We start from the raw sequence: 20055 nt of genomic DNA, 5'->3' as shown, positions 1-20055 counted from the left end.
CCTCAAAGGCCCTTGAAATGTACAAGTCAAGGAAATAAAAGCTTCCTTTCATCTTTACAGCAGATCCAGAACAGATCTCCCTGATGTCTCCTTGCCAGGTCAACCACTCTCTGTCCCCTGCCCATTCTCTTATCTCTTCTGTGAGTGACAAGAGCTTTTATGAGGGAAAAAGGAACAGAAGGGTCACTGCTAGAGTGACAATGTGTCCTTCATTTTTCAGCAGCTTCTCCAAAATGACAGAACCTTTATAATGAGATTAAGGTGATCAGAGATCACCTTAGATGGGGTTTGTCCATGCTAAAGGCAAAGTCAGGAGGTGGCTAATTCCCTCAGTAATGCCAAGTTTTCTGCCTTTGGTGGACACACAAGGAGACACCTGCCACAGTGGGAAACCAAGGCTTCCTCCATTGTTTGTAATTGGTAGGTATCAAGTATCAGAAGTTCTAAATAATTCATGGTGCAAATCATCTCCTCCTGGATTGCTGGATATATATTCTACCTAAATTTCCAAGACAAGAGTTTTTGCTCTTAAAGCATTTTGCATTAATTATGGCCATTAACAGAAATTTTCTCTGAAAAAAATTTTTTTCAGCTCTCTGAAAGAATTAATATTAAGCATAATAATTTAAGAGCTAAAAAAAAATTGGACATATGCTTTTTCCAAGTCTAAGCAGTCAGCCTTTTCTTAAAAATACAGGTTGCAGGATCCCCACAGTGACTGGGGAATTGGCACTTTTAATAAGCACTTAGGATAATTTTTTTTTTTTAAAGATTTTATTTATTTATTTGAGAGAGAGAGACAGTGAGAGAGAGCATGAGCGAGGAAAAGGTCAGAGAGCGAAGCAGACTCCCCATGGAGCTGGGAGCCTGATGTGGGACTCGATCCCGGGCCTCCAGGATCACGCCCTGAGCCGAAGGCAGCCGTCCAACCAACTGCGCCACCCAGGCATCCCAAGCACTTAGGATAATTTTTATGATTAGTCAAGTTTGGGGGAAAAAATAAGCTAGTTTATCTCTAGATTAAAGCAGTATTCAATTGCGTGCATTCCCTGGCCCTAAAAAAATCAATACTTTTCAAACAGCAAACATTCAAATAAATAAATCAAGATGGATAAAACTATCTACTTTGATTTAAAATTTGATTAAAGATCATCCAGGGCAGCTAAAAAATATTTCTGAGATGTGGCATAGGGAACCAGCTCCAATTTCTGGATTTTCAATCCAAGTGTTCATTTTGTTGAAGATCAATGATTTCATGGGTCAAAATGAAGCCTGCACAATTCTCTCTCTCTCTCTCTCTTTTTTTTTTAAGTAAACTCTCTGCCCAGTGTGAGGCTGAAAGTCACGACCAAGCCAGCCAGTCTTCCTAAACTTGCTCAGTTCTCAATGAATTTGCTCGCTTTAGTATTTCCCCAGATTCAAGGGCCTTGATGTCTCAGTGCATCCAGCTCTCTACCCTGCTGGGTACTCACACTGGTGGAGGCGACTGCTTCCTGCACACTTTCCACAATGAATTCCTTAGTGATCCTTCGAGAGGGCAGCTCATTGAAGAGGGAGTTGATTAGGGCCACTTTTGCTGCATCCCGTCTGGCCTCAGCTCTACTTAAGCAGCACTTGAGAAGGGAAGGAGAAAGGAAATTATTACAGGATTTGGCATCTCTCCATTTTTGTCACTGCCTCAGTGGATTTCTGGACATTTTCATTTGTACATTACTCTGCTCCTAGTCTTTCTTACCCATTGCTAATCCCCTGAAGATCATGCAGATTTTCTTTCTGCCCTAGAGTCCATGCAAATGTCTTGGTTGGTCTTCAAATGATTTTTGCCTTATTTTGCAGTCTTTGAATGTCTACTCTGCATCACAGACTTTTCATACTATTAATAAATAGTAATAAAAGTAATAATAGCTACCATGGTATAATTAGGGATTACAATCACTTTCCGGACCTTCCTCGAATTCTTGTTTCAGAGGGAAAAAAATGTAAGGAAAGAAGGAAAATGGTATATTTTTAATGCAATAATTAATAACACAGGTTCTGGAGTCAGACTGCTTAGATTCAGATCCCAGCTATGGTACTTATTAGCTGAATGATGGTAGACAAGTTAGCATTTCTGTGCCTCAATTTCCTCCTCTGTAAATGGGAATAATAGTAATGCTTATGTCATTGAGCTGAAGATTGAAACAATTACTAAATATACATGAAGCAATGAGAATACCTGGTGTATGGTAATATTCTATGGGACTATCCCAGTCTTTTATGTACTCACATGTCCAGGTGAGGACAAGGGAACTGCTGTCAAAATCTATTGCTTTGGTTTTTCCAGCATTTATCCTTCCACTTTCCTTCTATTAATAGATCCTTGATTTTCTTGAGGACTACCATGTCCCCCTTGTTCTGAGGCCACAGTTTGGGTGGGACATGCTCCATTAGGCTTTTCTGAAGTTAGGAACCATAGAAAGACTATGACTAGCAACTCATTAAAAAATTCTCCTAAAAGTAATATTGTTCTCTATTCTCTATAACCTGGCTTTCCTGTGGCTCATTTGGGCCTGCTCAATGTATCCTGATTCTTTTCTATTCTCTCTGTCTCTTTGGTTACCAGCCACAGCTCCCATTCAAATTCTTGTTTGGTGTGGACCCTGGGGGTCCATATAAAGGGATGAAGCCCTATGAGAAGTGCACTGGAGCCCACTCTTACTGGAGGGTGGGTTGCCATTTCTCCTATAGGTTCCCGGGAACCATCAAAGGTCCTAGACCCTACTTTAAAACTCCTGGTGGGAAACAAGCCCTAGGAAGAGAAGCTCAGGCTCAGGTCCTGGTGAATAGGGTGGACCAGTACCCCTGGCTCTGCTACTTCGTGATTGTGAGACCCAGGCCTCTGCAACTTTGGGACTTATTTCCTCACTGGACAAATGGGAAGGCCAGTCTCTCTGATCTCTAGGACTCTACCACCTAAAATGCATAATTTTCAGAATCAGTAGTGTTTGGTGACTAATGTGAAATAACAGGACAAGTACCAAAGATTCCATTTTATTTTCCCATTTTGCAGCCTCAAGGACTCAGTAACTCCCCTGGGAAAAAGCCAAACCCCTTCAGTTTGCTTTCCACACATTACTGCCTCTACCTCATCTGTCCCACACTGACCATGCCTGCACTGACCGAAGAATGCTCCAAACTCATGTTCTTGTATCCTCTAGAGGCTGACCTCTCCTCTCCATGAACACTCTAGGGGTCCCCTGAGGTCAGGCCCCAGGTCCCTCTGATTTGACCTCCCTCTTTGGACAGTTGTGACTGCTGCTGTAATGATCCCAAAAGTAACTACAGATTGCTTCCTTCTGTCCCTCTCCCAACCTTCAGGCCTGGGAAGGGTCACTGATATATTTCTTGAGAGTCCTCCGGAGTGCCTGCTCTCAGGGTCAGCATTTGGAAGTGCTCAGACGTGGTTAGTATTCAGATGAAGTAATGACGAGACTTCTGAAATAGGAACATGAAACCAAGGAGGATGGGGGGAAAAGAAAACAAACCACGTGTTGGTAGTCCAACAAAGTAGCAATGTACACAGTTATTTTTGTTTACATCACAAAGAGAATTCCAATACTTCCTTTTAAATAAAGAATGGTGCAAAAGTTCTAAAATGTATGTAAAAGTGGTTTGGGGATTTCCTCCTTAGAGTTGAATGACAAGTAAGAAGGCTTTGGGGTAGCTTCAGGCAGCAAAAGCCATCGAAGCTTTAGACCTTTCCTATGGTTTAGGACTCTTCTATTAAACTAGGGAGGTCTGGACAGATAGGTTGATTTTGACTTATGGACTTGGCCAGGAATTTATAGGACATTGAGTTCTTCATTACAGGCTTGCAAAGAAGCTCAGATGCCACGTCTTCTAGAAAGTTTTCCATGATCTCTCCAAGACCAGGGTGGGAGGATCACCGTCCATGAGAGGCATTCACCACACTGCCATGAAATTGTCTGCAAGTGCTCTGCCCCACAATCGTTGGCTGTGAGAGATCTAAAGGCAGAGTCTGTCACTAAATCATCTTTGTGTCTCTGTACTTGAAATAGACAGTTTGTTGAATGAATAACTGATTGAGGCCTAGAAAAGTCAAACACAACTCATTAAGGCACCTGACAAAATGTTCAAGAAATCCTCATATAAAGAAGAGAATTAAATATATATACTCATTATTAAAAAAAAAAAATCCCATCTCAATAAACCCTATGAGGGATGTAATATAAAAATATATAAATAGGGACGCCTGGTTGGCTCAGATCATGATCCCGGGTCCTGGGATCGAGCCCTGCCTCAGGCTCTCTGCTCAGCAGGGAGCCTGCTCCCTCCTCTCTCTGTCTCTGCCTCTACTTGTGATCTCTGTCAAATAAATAAATAAAAATATTTTTTAAAAAAGATTAAAAATATATATATATAAATATTTGAATTTCAGAGGATAATTGGTTAAGTTCAGACACTCTAAATTACCATTTTGCCCGAGTGTAGGATATGTTTATTATTCTTTGGAAAATCAGTTTCCTATCAAAAAGCAAGCAAAGTCTTTGCAAATATTACCTGACATCTGTAGGAGTAGCCCATTTTAATAGGAATCTGCTTTACAAAATCTATAATAGAACCATTGGGGTTTTAGAGTTTAGAGAACTAGATTCAGATCTGGGTAATCCTAAGAAACTTTATATAACTTTCTATCTAAATAATAGCAATTTAAGCCATCTTTCATAGAGAGAGACCTAGTAAACACTACTTAGATAAAAGAAGCTATCTATTTTAAGAAAGGCCAGCTAAATAGTAGATCAAAGGCACCACATACATTTACAACCAAATGGCACTGCTTCTGAGATCAAAGTACTGCTGGGCTGAGAGAACAGAAGAGCTTTTTCCCAGAAAGCATGAAAAAGGACTATGGAGACTTAACCAATATCAAGATTTTAAAGCAGACACATGTCTTTACTTATTGTTTCAATGTACAGAATCTTTGGTTAAAATGGGGGGAGAAAGTGTACCAATTAATAAGTACATAAAATAAAATAAATTCTGAACGATCAAAAGGTTTTTCTTGCTATTGTTCTTCGCATTTCTGAAAGACAAGTACTTCAAAATGTCTATAATGTTAACCAGTCGCTTTCTTCTAAAATTTAGAGCTACAAATCCAAGCCAGTAAAGGCTGCATATTTTTCTTTAGGGGTCTTTAAATGAGATCTCTCCAAGCATAAGGGCCTGCACTTGGGCAAGAAATTTAGCCAAGAGCAATCTGCTTGGCAAATCTAAATCAGAGTGTGGATTCCACTGTAAGAACAGGCACCGTTAGAATTACCATCAGTAGGAAATGCTGCAAGAAAATAAAATATGGTAAGTGACAGGACATCTTATTGATGTGTCCAAACTGGTCATCAAAGACATACTTGGGGAGTGAATGAAGTATGATGTTATTTCAAAACAACTTCCTGCTAGAATTAGACTTCCCAGATTGTATGGTTTATTCTTGCTGTTTTTCAGCCAGACCCCAATCATAAATACAGATTTGTAAACCATGCCTTATCCGCTCACCATTCTTACTTGTTAATATAGAGAGACAACTTCTGTCCTTTGCACTTTGTTAGAGTGCAGAGCTGCAATATTTAATATCTGAGATTTTACTAAAGTCAGCTGTGTATTTCTTAGGCATGTGGAGCCACATGCTTTTCAAGTGGCTAGTAGACCCCACTCAGACATTTATCTTGATGTTCAGATGCCTTTCATTTGCTGCTACATTATAAACCACTATGATCATTTCAAAGCCTCCTGGCTCTCATCTAAAATTAAGGCAAAAAAATAAAAAATAGAAAAATAAAAGAGTGCCTCATTGCTGAGGAAAACTATTTGAGGGGTAACCAGCCCTGAGACAGCTCCCTGTGATCTCTGCTCCTGGCATTCACACCCTTATGCAGTCCCCTCCTACACTATACTGTGGTTGGTCTATGTAACCAATAGAATATGACAGAAGTTATGGTATGTCACTTTCAATATTAGGTTATAAAAGACACTGTGACCATCTGACTTGGTAACACTTGCTTTCTCTCTTAGATGGCTTGCTCTGGGAAGACTCTGTTGCCATGTTGTAAGCAGCCCTACAGAAAGACACACATGGTAGGCAACTAATGCCTTCTGCCAACAGACATCTGAATGAGATTGAAGCTGATCCTCCGGAACCAATCAAGACTTCAGATGACTTCAGCTTCAACCAACAGCTTGACTACAACGTCCAGGAGACCCTGTGCCAGAACTACCCAACTAAGCTGTTTCCAGATTCCTGATGCCCAGAAACAATATGAGACAATGAATATTAAGATTTGAGGCAATTTGTTACAAGGCCAAAGATCACTAATATAAAGGCATTTCTCTTCATTGTTATCCTTAATTTGCAGATGAGAAAACAAGTCATATCCCAAGGTCATACAACTTAAGAAGTGATGAAAAAGAGGCACGTGGGTGGCTCTGTCAGTTAAGCCTCTGATTCTTGATTTCAGATCAGGTCATGATCTCAGGGTTGTGAGACTGAGCCCCAAGTGGGCCTCTATGCTGACCGTGGAGCCTGCTTAAGATTCTCTCTCTCTCTCTCTTTCTCGCACAGCAAGCCCCCAGCCCCACCCGCCACCCCACTGCAAAAAAAGGTGATTAAAAAAAAAAAAAAGATTCATCCCCAGGTCTGCCTGACTTGAGAGTCCAAATTTTTAACTACTACACTATTCTGCTTATCACAGAAATGATCACTCACCTTGAAACAGAATATATAATTTGGCTAAAATCTCACAGCACTCTACAAATCAATATAGTTTTTTAGCCAAACCTTCTACTTTGATATTCTGTGGGTCATTTTGACAAAAGACTTCAAGCTTATCACCACCCATTGCATAACAAACTCAACTTCATTCAGAACAAAAGGCCAAAAGTGGAAGCAGCACACTGTGGCAAGCAAAAGTGCTCAATGAGGAGGGTAATGTGATGACAATTATTTTAATATCTGCTTTCCTTCTACTGTCTTTTCAATGCTTTCCTCTACCTGTACTACAGGGAGAAGGAAAATGGAGAGAGGCATCAGCTTGATTAGATGAGAAGATCAAATGTCCTATAGGAAGTTTCTCGTGCTGGCTCAAAGTGACCCCCCGTTTTTAAAAAATTCAATTAATGTATAATGTATTATTGGTTTCAGAGGTACAGGTCTATGATTCATCAGTCTTATATAACACCCAGTGCTCATTACATCACAGGCCCTCCTTAATGTCCATTATGCAGTTACCCCAACCCTCTCTCCCCTCCCATCCTGCAACCCTCAGTTTGTTTCCCAAGATTAAGAATCTCTTACGGTTTGTCTCCCTTTCTGGTTTTATCTTGTTTTATTTTTTTCCTTTCTTCCCCTCTGGTTTTCTGTTTTGTTTCTTAAATTTCACATATGAGTGAGATCATATAATTATCTTTCTGTGATTGACTTATTCACTTAGCATAATAACCTCTAGTTCCAACCACATCATTGCAAATGGTAAGATTTCATTTTTGATGGCTGCATAATATTCCATTGTAGATATATGCACCACATCTTCTTTATACATTCATCTGTCAATGGATATCTGGGCTCTTCCTATAGTTGGGCTATTGTGGACATTGCTGCTATAAACACTGGTGGGCAGGTGCCCCTTTAGATCACTACATTTTTATCTTTGTGGTAAATACCAAGCAGTGTAACTACTGCATCCTAGGGTAGCTCTGTTTTCAACTTTTTGAGGAACTTCCATACTTTTTTCCAGAGTGGCTGCACCAGCTTGCATTCCCACCAACGGTGTAGGAGGGTTCTCCTGAAAGTGACCCCTTGATTAAGTATGGGGCCAAAAGAATTTGGAATTCTGCCTCATAAGATTGCTCAATAATTTTAAGAAGTGTTGGTTAATTCTTCAAGAGAAAAAAATCATTTAAATTATACTTTTCCAGCTCTATTGGATAAGAAATTATCCCAAGATCAACTCATTCTTGCCTTATATTTTATTTTGCACATTAGACCACCAATAAGATGCTAGAAGCCCACAGAGTACACTATGAAGATCAATTATAAACCTAGGCCAGGAATCTGAACCAAGAGTTCAAAAACTCTAGTGTTGATAGTAAGATCACCTGGGGGAAACTGTTAAACATGAAGATCTCCAGGCCCCAATCTGACCTACTTAATCAGTTTCTTTAGTTGGATTGTACTGGGGCAGGTGGTGGGGGGGAGCTTGTCTGCATTTTATCAAGTTTCCAGGTGATTCTGAGGCAAGTGAACCCATGACTATTTTCAGAGGAACACTGCTCTAACTTCTATCTCTTCCGTGTCCCGTTTCTAAATGTCAGCAGCAGAACCAGGTTTTGTGGGGCATGAAGTTTACATAATTTGGGGGATCTTGTTTAAGAAGAACAATAAGAAATTTAAAAAACTGACATTGGATTTAGAAGAAGTCTGAGCAGAAGCTTCACTGGCTTCATGAAAAGGGTAAGTCTCTCCTCTACTACACTGTATCATTCTATACTTCTATACTCTGTTCACCAACACAACTATTATATCACACAAATGAATTCCATGACACCAGCTGGGTGTTCTACAATTTAACATAATTCTCAAACTAGTTACCTAGAGATAGCATCACATCCCACATTTTAATGGTTCTGTCCTACATGACTACCCCCAGTTCAGACATGAATAGGAATTCCAGGTTGTCATCTGGGTTTCTGATCAACCAGGTAAAAATGAGTAACACATTTACCCCTTCCTCTGGTTCTATCAGTGGCTGGAACAATTCACAGAACTCAGGAAGATGGCTCACTTAAGAGCTTACTGGTTTATTATATAGGGATAGAACTCAGGAACAGCCAGAGGAAAAGATGCATAGAGCACAAGTGTGAGAAGAGGCCCAGAGCACCATGCCCTTCCCAGGTGCACCACCCTCCCAGAACTTCCATTTGAACACCAATCTAGAATCTCTCCGAGTTCCAACACTTAGGATTTTTATGGAGGTTCCATAACATAGACTTGATTGATTAAATCTTTGGCCACCAGTGATTAAATTATTCTTTAGTCCTTCTCATTTCCAAGAAGGTCAGATGCTAGGGCTGAAACTTTCAACCTTCTAATCATGTGATTTGTTAGCTAGGCAACCAGTCACCATCATTAGGGGCTTTTCAGAAACCACCTCATTAACATAAACTTAAGTATGGTAGAAAGGGTTTTGTTATGAATAATAAAAGATACCTTTTTCATTCTTACCACTTAGGAAATTCTAAGGGTTTTAGGAAGTCTGCGCCAGGGACCAGGATAAAGACCAAATATATATTTCTTTTTATAAATAACAATATCACAATGGTAAGTCCACCTTTGCTAACATCAAAATGTTTATTTCTCACTAGTGAAATTGCCTCTACCCAAGAATCAAGGAAAGCAGTGTTCAAGTTGAAAAAAAAAAGTTCTTTATGACAGTTCTGAAATTAGGCCCTTAGGAAGTATATAAGCACTGCTGACTTAAGTAAGTGAGGTCTCAATTTTCCTTTTCTGCTGAGCAGTTTTTATTTCTACCATGATAATTTTCCAAAGTGTGACACTATACAACGGCAAATTAATCAACCAAGATTAATTCATGGGCCAAGTAGATTGTCCTGAAATAAAATAGTGATTTATCAACTTTTAAGATGTACAGTTTTTTTTTTTTTAAAGAATTTATTTATTTATTTGACAGAGAGAGAGAGATCACAAGTAGGCAGAGCAGCAGGCAGAGTGGGGGGAAGCAGGTTCCCTGCTGAGCAGAGAGCCCAATGTAGGTCTGGATCCCAGGACCCTGAGACCCTGACCTGAACTGAAGGCAGAGGCTTAATGACTGAGCCACCCAGGTGCCCCAAGATGTACGGTTCTTAAATTAAGTGAAATAAAATTTTGGTAGTCATGTATGTGTATAAAAATATAAATGCCTACTAAGAAACTAGTTTTATTGTTAATTACTTATTAAATATTTAAAAATTATTGACAACTGTGTTACTTGTTTGTAAAAGCCGTTTCTAACAAGGCTGACATTCTCTGAACAGTTACTTTCCTGGTAGCCTTCATTTGATTAATAATTTTCCCCAGGATTAGTATTAGAAAATAGGCAGTATACACATGTTGAAAGCTGTTTCTAGATGCCAAGATTTAATTACACATGCATCTCAACTACAGTGTTTCCTACTTGAAAGCAAGTAGAAAGACATCAATTTAAGTAACTTTTCTCCATCTTAACTGACTTCTAAAGATTTTTCATATTTTTATTTTAAAGATATCAAGGAATAAAAAGGTTTGTAGATCCAAAATGTATAAAACCAAGTTAGGTTCACTTTACTCAGCCACTACCAATGGTGGCCAAGGAGTTGAAAAATAGTCTGTAAGGAATGAGGTTTTTGAATAAGAACAATAATATAGTCACAAATGTGACAGATTGAATGTACATATGAACTCAAAGCTGAAGATGTTGTTCCCACTCCCCTTGGCGGGGAGTGGAGAGGGGGGAGTCAAGGGCAGGTCAATGTTATTTTGGTGACATTCACTCAATAGCACATTTACCCAAGGGATCTCCTGAGCTGGGGCTTTGCAGGTGGCAAAACCAAATAAACTGACCCTTTGAGAGGTGAGAATTCTTGCCCAAATCTTTTAGGCTGTCAAGTCTGTCATTCAGGTGGCTGGGAATGTTTTGCTTTTGTGAATCAGAATTCAAGTCTCAGCAAGTGTCTTGCAGAGTTTGTGTGTACGGTCTGTCAGCTCTGGTCAGTGTCACCAACACCTCTGTTTCATCCTGACAGCAAGGCATGGGCACAAAGAGTGCCGCAAGCCAGGCCTTGCTGTTAATTGTCCCCTTTTCAGTTCCTTAAGACCTTGACTGCCCTGGTCTAAGCATGAACATTTGCATGTGTTCCAATTTATCTAATTGTGGATATATTAGCATTTCCCCCCTTCCAGATGGTGATGTGAAAAAGGGCAACCGTTGAAACTCAGTCACCCAAGTTAATATTGTGTCTCTTTCTCCCTAGGTCAGGCTGCCTGCAAGTATGTTGGGAACAATTTGGAGCTCTGTGTGTGCTGGGAATGGGGGTCTTTGCTAGGTATGGGGGAGGGGAGTGGTCTGGGAGTCCAATTTTCAGAGAAAACTCACCAGTTCCTGTCAACTGAAAGAAACGTTTCATGCACATGGTAGGTCAGAATGTTATTTTTATAATATAAACCACCTGGCCTCCTCCTCGTTTACCTCTGCCACAAATGGTATTCTACACACATACCTAGAGCAAGGTCCCTGGTAACTATTACAAAACCATGTTGTGTTTTGCTCCTTCAGGTTTTTTTCTTTTACCTTTTTTCTTTTCTTCTTTTTCTTTTTTCAAGTTAAGGTGAAGACAAGATGAATTGATCAGGCTCAAAGTTTTGGTTTATTTTTATAGTTGCTTTGATGTAAAAGGACTTGGCTCTGATTGCACTGAGGGGGATGGAGGGGGGATGGGGAAAGATGGGAGTCAGCTTTTCTTTCTCACTCAGCAACTCCTGAGACAGTTAGCATCTTCCTAAAGCTCATCAACTAGGGGCTTGTAGACTTCTGTGAAGATACTCCCAAGTCTTTATTTACCACTCAGATTCTCTTCCTAAGCATTTCTTTCACTGCACTCTCCTGTTCTGTTTGGAGGCCAAGCATCTCTATTCACTTTACTTGCTAAGAAGAGACACAGATTAAAGTTAGGGAATGGGACTGGGGAATAAATACAATGTCTCATTAAAACAATATGCTCTCCCAGCTTCATGGGCAAGTCATTAAAGTCTTGACATATGACTTTCAAATGGGAAGGGGTTATAACTAACCTTCCTATCTTTGGGTCTCATTAGTTACAAAACAGGATGCTTTCCTGTGGAGATTTCTACCAGGAAATGCCTCCTTTAGAAGTTAAGTTACAGTGCATAGTGGGTTGTGCATTTGAGTCAAGGTATACAAGTCTAGAGACAAAGAAGAGGTCATGGATGATTTTAAACAGAAATACTTGGCATTAAAACAGCTTCAGTGCAGGGCAATAGTCTCAATTTTATGGCAGGAGCTAGATCTCTATTTGAGACATAGACTGTTAAGGTTAAGCCTCATTTAATAAGCAGTGAAAAGAGCCTTACGATTAGAATTAGCCAAGTCTATGAATTAATAAAAATTTCTCTTAGTCCTTCTCTCCTGGTAAAAACTCAATTTCATAAACTGAGTTTATTGTGCTTTAAATATACTTTTAATTCCCTGGAACTTGAGAAGAATCATTCAATGCATGGAAGTGTAAAACACGTGTTTTATATCTGATAATATAGGTGAAGTACGCTTACTGCCTCAAGAAACCAAACACAACAAAATCAAACAGTTCTATCTTCTTTTAGACAGTACGCATCTTGGAAAAGTAATTTTTCCAGGTATCTTCATACGCAAAGGTTTTGGTTTGAAAACTAAGAGGCATAAAAATAAAGAGAACTTTTAGAGACAGAGCTTTGCCAGGAGCTTATCTGCTTTGTCCTCTCATGTCACCCAATTATTCGACACCAAGCTTTGGTTGAAAATGAAAAACAAAAACAAAAACAAAAACAAAAACCAGTAACAGTTTGCCTATGGTAATATTAAATGTCTCAGTTCCATGGGTTGCTTGGCAATACACAAAGAGCCTAAATACCTAAACCGTGTTTAACACCTATATTTATTTTCCATGAAGAAATTTTAACAACAAAAAATAATAAGATGAAAAATATATGATACCCAAATGAATTAGTGTCCTATACTTCAAATAAATCAAGTTATCACATCCGTGTTTTAGCCAGAGGACACATTTTTTTATCAATCCTAACTTATGCACACAAATAATCATATGGTCTTGTACTACACTCAAAGGAATTTTTGGTTTTTATTCCAAAGAAGAATGAAATTCATTAATCCAAATCACCCTAGCAGATGACATGGAAGGTCACGTCATTGGTTGAAAAAAAAACTTGAATCACAAACCTTTTAATCAAAATATAAAATAAGATAAAATACTCAAATAAGTTCTCCTTTTGCACTTGAAAACAAAAACAGCTGCTGAAGCAGTGAGTGGCTTTCCTTCTGAGTTCATCAAGAGGGGAGCCAGACGTTGATCTGATGGCCCTTGTGTTGCTCTTATTGTAAAAAATGGAAATTACTGCAAGTTTTCATGGTCATGATATGTGGCTAGGGAAGGATTAACTGCCTAGACGAGAATGGCATAAAGAAAATATGTCCAAAATGCATGAATTCCTACTGAATGCCTGTAATATTAGAGGATGGTTTCTTTTATAAAAGACACAATAAGAACTAAAGTGTTTCAATATAACTTTCTAAAAGAAAAATAATTTAATATGAATAGATCATTTTATTTATTATTTTGAAATTCAAAAATGAATCATTTTCACTTCTCTTTTTCTAATACTGTAGTAGCTTATGAAGGCATAGTTTAAACAAGATTATGACTGCTTTCTTTCCCTCTGGCTCTCTGTTTTTTGTGGGTTGTGGTGTCAAGACTAACTGAAAATTCCTTAATTAGTCTTCTTGGACACAAGCCTCCCATTTACTTCAGTGGGAGGTTTCTTTGCATAAAACCAGTGGTTTATGTCCATCAGAGCCTTTGACTGCTTTCCTTTGATTAATCAGAAAACTAAAGCTCAGTCTGAATACCATTTTTCTAAAGAATGAATGGGCATAATCTCTTACAGCTTTCATGAAACCAGAAGGATTAATCCTTCAATCCAGTCCCAAACTCCACTTCAAGTATTTTCAATTACTTGGCACCATTGGAGGTGACGTCCATGGCTCAGTAAGAAGGCTACTGCTGGCATAATGGTTTCTCCATGTCTCAGCACATGGTCTTGGCATTAATAATCCATCGTGAAATGATTTGCAATGCACAAGGGTGACATTTGATTATGTGAAAGGCATTGCAGGAATGAGCATGTAGGCTCTTACTGGCCAACTGCTGGCAAAAACATGATGAAATATTATATGGTGAAAATAGCATTTAAGATGGCTTCTGAACAGTCAAAGAAACGTGTAAGGACATTGCTTTAGGAGAAATTTTCTTTCTTTTTTTTACTTCCTGGTTTTCCTTTCTCAAATCATATTTTGGGGGGCCAAAGGGGTTAAGGGGCCAGATTTGTCAGCCAATCATCCAAACACATTTTCAAAACATTTGATTCAGGAAATTCTGCATCTTTTAAAGCAAGGATGTTAACAATCCTCCTGAGAACTTTAAAATATAATGATTTAAACATAAGGTAAAGGAGACCTGAAATGATTAGAGAAATCACCAAGAGGCCTCCCTGTTGAAGAGTTCAGTTTTTTCATTTTGTCTTCTATTTTTTAAAGACCACAAGGAGGATGTTGAATGTACTATCAAGGGGAAGTCCTATCATTTTGAGGAGAAATTTATGAGATGCTTGGGAAATTCATAATTCTCAAGGTAGTGAAAGCAAAAACAAAAATAAGGAAATTTGAATTTCTAAAATTTATATCCTCTAGATCCATTCACTGATCTGTCAAATATGTTACATTCTAAGAGATTATAATGAGTGCATTTATTACATATAAATAAACATAATGCACACCTGGGTAAGGAAATGGCCAAATCTTGCTTATTTTTGGTCATGGGTATTTGGTAGAAGGGAAGTTACTATGCACAAATTAAATTCAGAGAGAACTGGATTTTTTTTACATCAATATTTTTAAGCTAACCCACCTTCAAAACTTAAAACCACAAATATGAACATAATAATATTACCTAACTTTAATGTTCCTGACTTTTCTTTGCCAGCCCATCATCTTATTAGGTAAAATATTAGGTAAAATATCTTATTAGGTAAAATATCTTACTTGATATATTGTATTGTATATAATAGTACTCACTATTTTGTGTATCAATCAATAGTGATTATATACAATAATGGACAAATATAAACTCCGTTGATATTTGAGATTTTTTATCCACTCACTTAGCTATTCATTCAACAAAATTTATTGGGCACTTACTATATGCAAAGCACAGTGCTTGGAGTCATAGGGATATGAAGATATAGACCCTGTCCCTGAGGCATTTATGTTTTATTATAGAGACAGAACATGCACATAAATAGCAGCTAGAAGAAGTAAAGGCATGAATGAAGAACAGTTAGGATGAAACACTGAGTGTCAGAAGAGGAATTCAGGGAGATAAAGCTGAAAGGGAAAGCTGGGGTCAGCTGTAGAGCTTTTATTTTCAGAGTAAAGAATTCAGATTCAGACTTTAATAAGAAGGTAATAGGGAGACACTGAAGTTTTTTTAACTTTTAATTTTTTAGACTTATGGAAGAGTTTCACAGATAATACAAAGACTTCCCCAAAAGCATTCAATATCATCTTTGTTGTTTAATGTAATTATTTATGTAGTATTCTTACATCATACACCCATGATTGCATTCCTCTTATCATGCTTAGTGTAGTATATGCTTTGCATTTTTTCTTAGTCAGAAATGCCAAAGATTTTTCTTTCTTACTCATCTTTTTAAAAAAATAGTTTAGTTTTGTTGACTGGGTTTGCCAGTTTTTGCCCTATTACATTAGATCTTCCATATCTTATGTATATACTCAATCTACATTAAAATAAAATTAAAAACTAAAAACCAAACCAGAGATCAGTTATAAATCCAGTATCAAAAAAAAGCACCTTGATCCATCTTTTATGCAGAGAGTTGTCCCTAAGTTCCAAATAGCCATGGAGCCCTGTGATTCTTTCATCATGATCTTGTTTGGAATACGGTGGGCCAATTCAATATGAAAATTTGTGCTTTTCTTTAACTCAAGAAAATTGTTTCTGTTGGGCTGCCTTGGTTGCTCAGTCAGTTAAGTGTTCAACTCTTGATTTTGGCTCAGACCATGATCTCCAGTTTATGAGATTGAGCCCTCCCTGGGTCTCTGAGCTCAGTGGGGAGTCTGCTTGAGATTCTCTCCCTCCCTCTCTGACTCTCCCCAGACTCATGCTCTCTCTCCCTTACCCCACCTCAAATAGATAAAGAAAGGAAGAAGGAAGGAAGGAAGGAAGGATGGAAGGAAAGCAAGCAAGCAAGCAAGCATGAATCTGGGGGGAGAAAAGAAAATTGCTTCCATTACTTATTTCCACCCCTCTATTTCCTTTGTCTCTTTCTGGAACTCTTGTTAATGTTTACCTCCAGGATTTATCTTCATGTCTCCTGTATTATTTTCTCCCCCACCTCTTTGTCTTTTTGTTCTATGTTCTAAAAGATTTACTTTACTATTTATGTTTTATTCTGTCATCCTTCACTAATTTGGCTGTGACCTATGTCCACTCATCTACTCACTCTTTTTTATTTTTATTGTTCTATTTTGGCAATCATATTTTAAATTTCTTATTCCCTGATTGCTCCTTTTTTCATAGCTATTTTAGGGATAAATATCTTCCCACAATTTTCTGAGGATACTCACTGGAATCATCTCTTATGTCATCTATGGCTTAAATTATTTATATCCTTTTGTTTGTTTAACTTGGCCTTTCTCTTTTGTTTTTGGTTTTCTTCAAATGTTTGGTGGTCTTTAGTCCATTAACATTCATGGACAAAGAGATTCATTCAGTTGGCTGGCAAGACCTTGCTCCGTGTCTGAGTAGGTGTGTTTCCCTAGAAGGTCTACCTTGAATGGGAAGTCTGATGGAAGCTCTGTATGAGTAGGTGGATTTCACCTTAGAATGCTTGATGATGGACTGGCAGGCTCACATGGGTTAGGAAATCCCTTCCTCAGTTGCTGCTTTCTTCCCCCTCTCCAGCCCCTCATCCTTGTCTGTCTGTGGTTATATTAAGCTCTGTGTTTTTGTGGGGTTTTTTGGCCTTTTTTAAGACTGTATTTATTTATTTATTTATTTAAGAGCGGGAGGGGGTCATGGGTACTGGGAGGGACAGAGGGAGAGGAAGAGAATCTCAAGCAGACTCTCTGCTGAGGGCAGAGCTGGATGCAGGGCTTAATCTCACAACCTTGAGATCATGACTTGAGCCAAAACTAAGCTGGACATGCTTAATTAACTGAGCTACCCAGGAGCACCTATTAAGCTCTGTTTTGAGGCTTCTAGACCCACTTTCAAATCACCCTCATCAGGCAATTCACTGTCACTAGACAGAGGGGAAACAGGTCTACTGTTGACCGATGTTCAGGGTAGGAGAAAGCAAGACTTTAGAGGCTATCTGGGCCAGAAATTTTGAAAATAGTTCTTTAATTAGCCTTAAAATAACCCCCATGCTACTGCCAGAATAATCTTTCTGAAACATATTTGAATATATTAGTCTCCCACTCAGAACCCTTCAGGGGTCCTGATTTTATATGGAATAAAACCTGCTCTTCCTTGCATTCCTTCCTTGCAGAGCATAAAGACCCATTATGGTTTGATAGGAGTGCCTAACTCATCATCTCCTATCACTTCCCTGCCACAGACGCACTCAAGCTTCCCAGATTCTGAAAGTGCTTGTGGTTTTTCTCTTGCTCCAGGCGGGCCTTTTCACATACTGCTCCCTATGCTAGGAATGTCATGTAGTGACTGGCAAAGACACCCTCAACTGCATATTTCAGCTTGTGTTTGTATTCCCCATGAATCCTTTGACTTATCTGAGTCAGACATAGGTTGGTGGGTCTATTTATTAACAGTCATTATTAATATTAATATTAGTAATTAATATTAATTAATCTATAGTCTCCCTTCACTTCATAAAGGTTTGAAATAACATGTAATAGATACACAGTAACAAGATAAAATAAATGAGTGAGGCACGGCTAGTTTCAAAGGGAGAGTAAAGGTAGAAATATAAATAATATCAAGTATGACATTAGTCCAAAAAATTACATGACTTTAAGTTTTGTAGACTTACACTACCAAGAAATACACTGAAAACTTGCCTCTTATTGTCAAAGTTTTGAGGGACACTTGAATGCTTGTTGAGCATATTGTCCATATTGAAAGTTATTGAAAATTGAGAGTTTACTACACTAATGGAGTACTCATAAACTGAGAGGTTTCTTCTTTATGCTTTCATCAACCCCCAAATATAACCCTACTTAATTACTATAATTTTTTTGCACACTGATTTCCTCAAGGTATGGACTATATCCTCATTACTTGGCCCAATGCTTGATATTTCCTAGTCACTGAACAAATATTTGTCATATACACTGGACAATCAGGTGTTGATGGTCATCATTATCCTTATCATAGACATAATAAAGCTTTCACCAACAAGAAGGATCTTTATAACAATCATAAAAAATAACTGGAATACCTAGCATGTGTCAGATAATACATTGGTGGGTCTATTTATTAATAGTTATTATTATATGTATGTATATCTCATGACTCTCAACCAACACCATGGATATTATTCCCCATTTCAAAGTCCGGGAAATCAAGAAGTTAAATAAGTGTCCCAAGAATATACAGTTAGTCAGAGGCAGAACTTGGGCTTAGCACAAGTGCCTGAACCCAAAACTGGTAAGTCTCAACCTTTGCCGTTGGTTCATACTTTGCTGTATAGTAGATTGATTAGGACTTGATTCAAAATTCATGAAAGTGGAGACTTCCTAGTGATGGAAGGACTTTATAGAAGTTTCCTTGTTCTTTATGGTTTATTTCAAAATATTTTGGAGGAAGGCAGCAGCTATCAGGCAAATAAAATGATATAAAATTAATTTTCCATAAAGAAATATCAGGGGACACTCTAATATAAAACACTTGCATTTTTAAAAAATTGGAACACCTGGCCAACTTTCCTGGGTATATAATGGAATGCAACACAACTTTCTTTTCACTACTACCAAGAAAGCTGATAATGTTACCATTTTATTAAAGGACTTACTCTATTTTAACCCAATTAACTTTTACTGACCAATTTATGGTTGTTTCTTACCTGAAAGTTGCCAAAACAGCTTCCCCCTGGGAGGGTCACATAACTCACAAAGGGAGGTCCTGGAGACGGCAGTGACTCATAGACCACCACGCCTTCACTTGGGAATGCAGCTCTCTGCTGCTGCTTGCTTTCCCAAAATTCCTGTAACATTGACACAACATTCACTGAAAAACATAAAAAAAACATAATCAGTTATTAAGGATGGATGTATTCTGGCAAAAGCAAAATTTTATTTGCAGGCTGGATTGTGTGACATGTCATTTCCAGTTTAAGCAGAACAGAGTATATATGTATATGGGGGGAGGGAGTGCTTTCAGTTGTGAAAGGAGCAAATCCTGTTTAACGCAAATGTGTTTATTTCTTCTTGAGTTATGGCTCAAGTGGTTTGGTACCCTAATTCTAACAATATTGTAATGTGTTAAACTTACTTTATAGATTAATTTTTAATATCAAGAGTTTAAAAATCTCACTCTTCCTTTTTTGAAAATTTGCCTCAATAAAGTTTAGAGCTATGGTTATCCATGGCTCCTGCTCCTGTTTCTCATCGATTCTTGAACCTGCCAAGTGAAAGCCAAATTTGGAGGTAAAGGTATAAACAATGTAATTTTAATTGGGGCCCACCTATTATAAGGTTTAAGAGGTGAAAGGCAGAAAGAAGAAAACTCTCATGCTCCTCTCCATGCCAATCTAAAGGAGAATGAAAGGCAATTGTGTAATAAGCAGGAGGCTGGAAAAAGCCGTAAGTGAAACTAATAACATGGAGACCTTGTTAAGGACCACGTCTGTTAGATGACTTCAGAAAACAGAGTAATGGCTATAGCCATGTGTTTTAGATTAAATGACCTGTGATAGCCTGCAGAAGTTTCAGATCAAATTTGGTTGGTTTGTTTATCCTGTACTGCAAATTGAATTGTGGAAATTAACAAGAATAATAGAATTGTAGCGTCAAAAGAGACCTTTCAGGTCATTTAGGCAAAGCTCTGCCTAACGTAGGAATTCCTAACACAACACTATTGACAGCTGCCCATCTGGTTTGTGCCTGAACAAATGGAAGGACCTGGTACTTGGCACACCTT

At 38.3% G+C, this 20055-nt stretch overlaps 1 protein-coding gene across 1 annotated transcript in view; it reads right to left on the bottom strand.

Moving 5' to 3' along the window:
- LIX1 (limb and CNS expressed 1) overlaps nucleotides 1-20055 on the bottom strand; it is a 60128-nt gene that overhangs the window by 13599 nt on the left and 26474 nt on the right. Inside the window, exons 4-5 of the mRNA XM_044265035.1 lie at nucleotides 18980-19143; nucleotides 1473-1613 (exon numbers count right to left, since the gene is read on the bottom strand). Of these exons, the coding sequence (XP_044120970.1) occupies nucleotides 1473-1613; nucleotides 18980-19143 (305 nt within the window). The remainder of the gene's footprint in view (nucleotides 1-1472; nucleotides 1614-18979; nucleotides 19144-20055) is intronic.

Source organism: Neovison vison, chromosome 1 (assembly GCF_020171115.1).
Source record: "Neovison vison isolate M4711 chromosome 1, ASM_NN_V1, whole genome shotgun sequence".
NCBI lineage: Eukaryota > Metazoa > Chordata > Mammalia > Carnivora > Mustelidae > Neogale > Neogale vison.
Note: the sequence above shows the minus strand (reverse complement) of the source record. Positions and strands in the feature narration are given on the sequence as shown.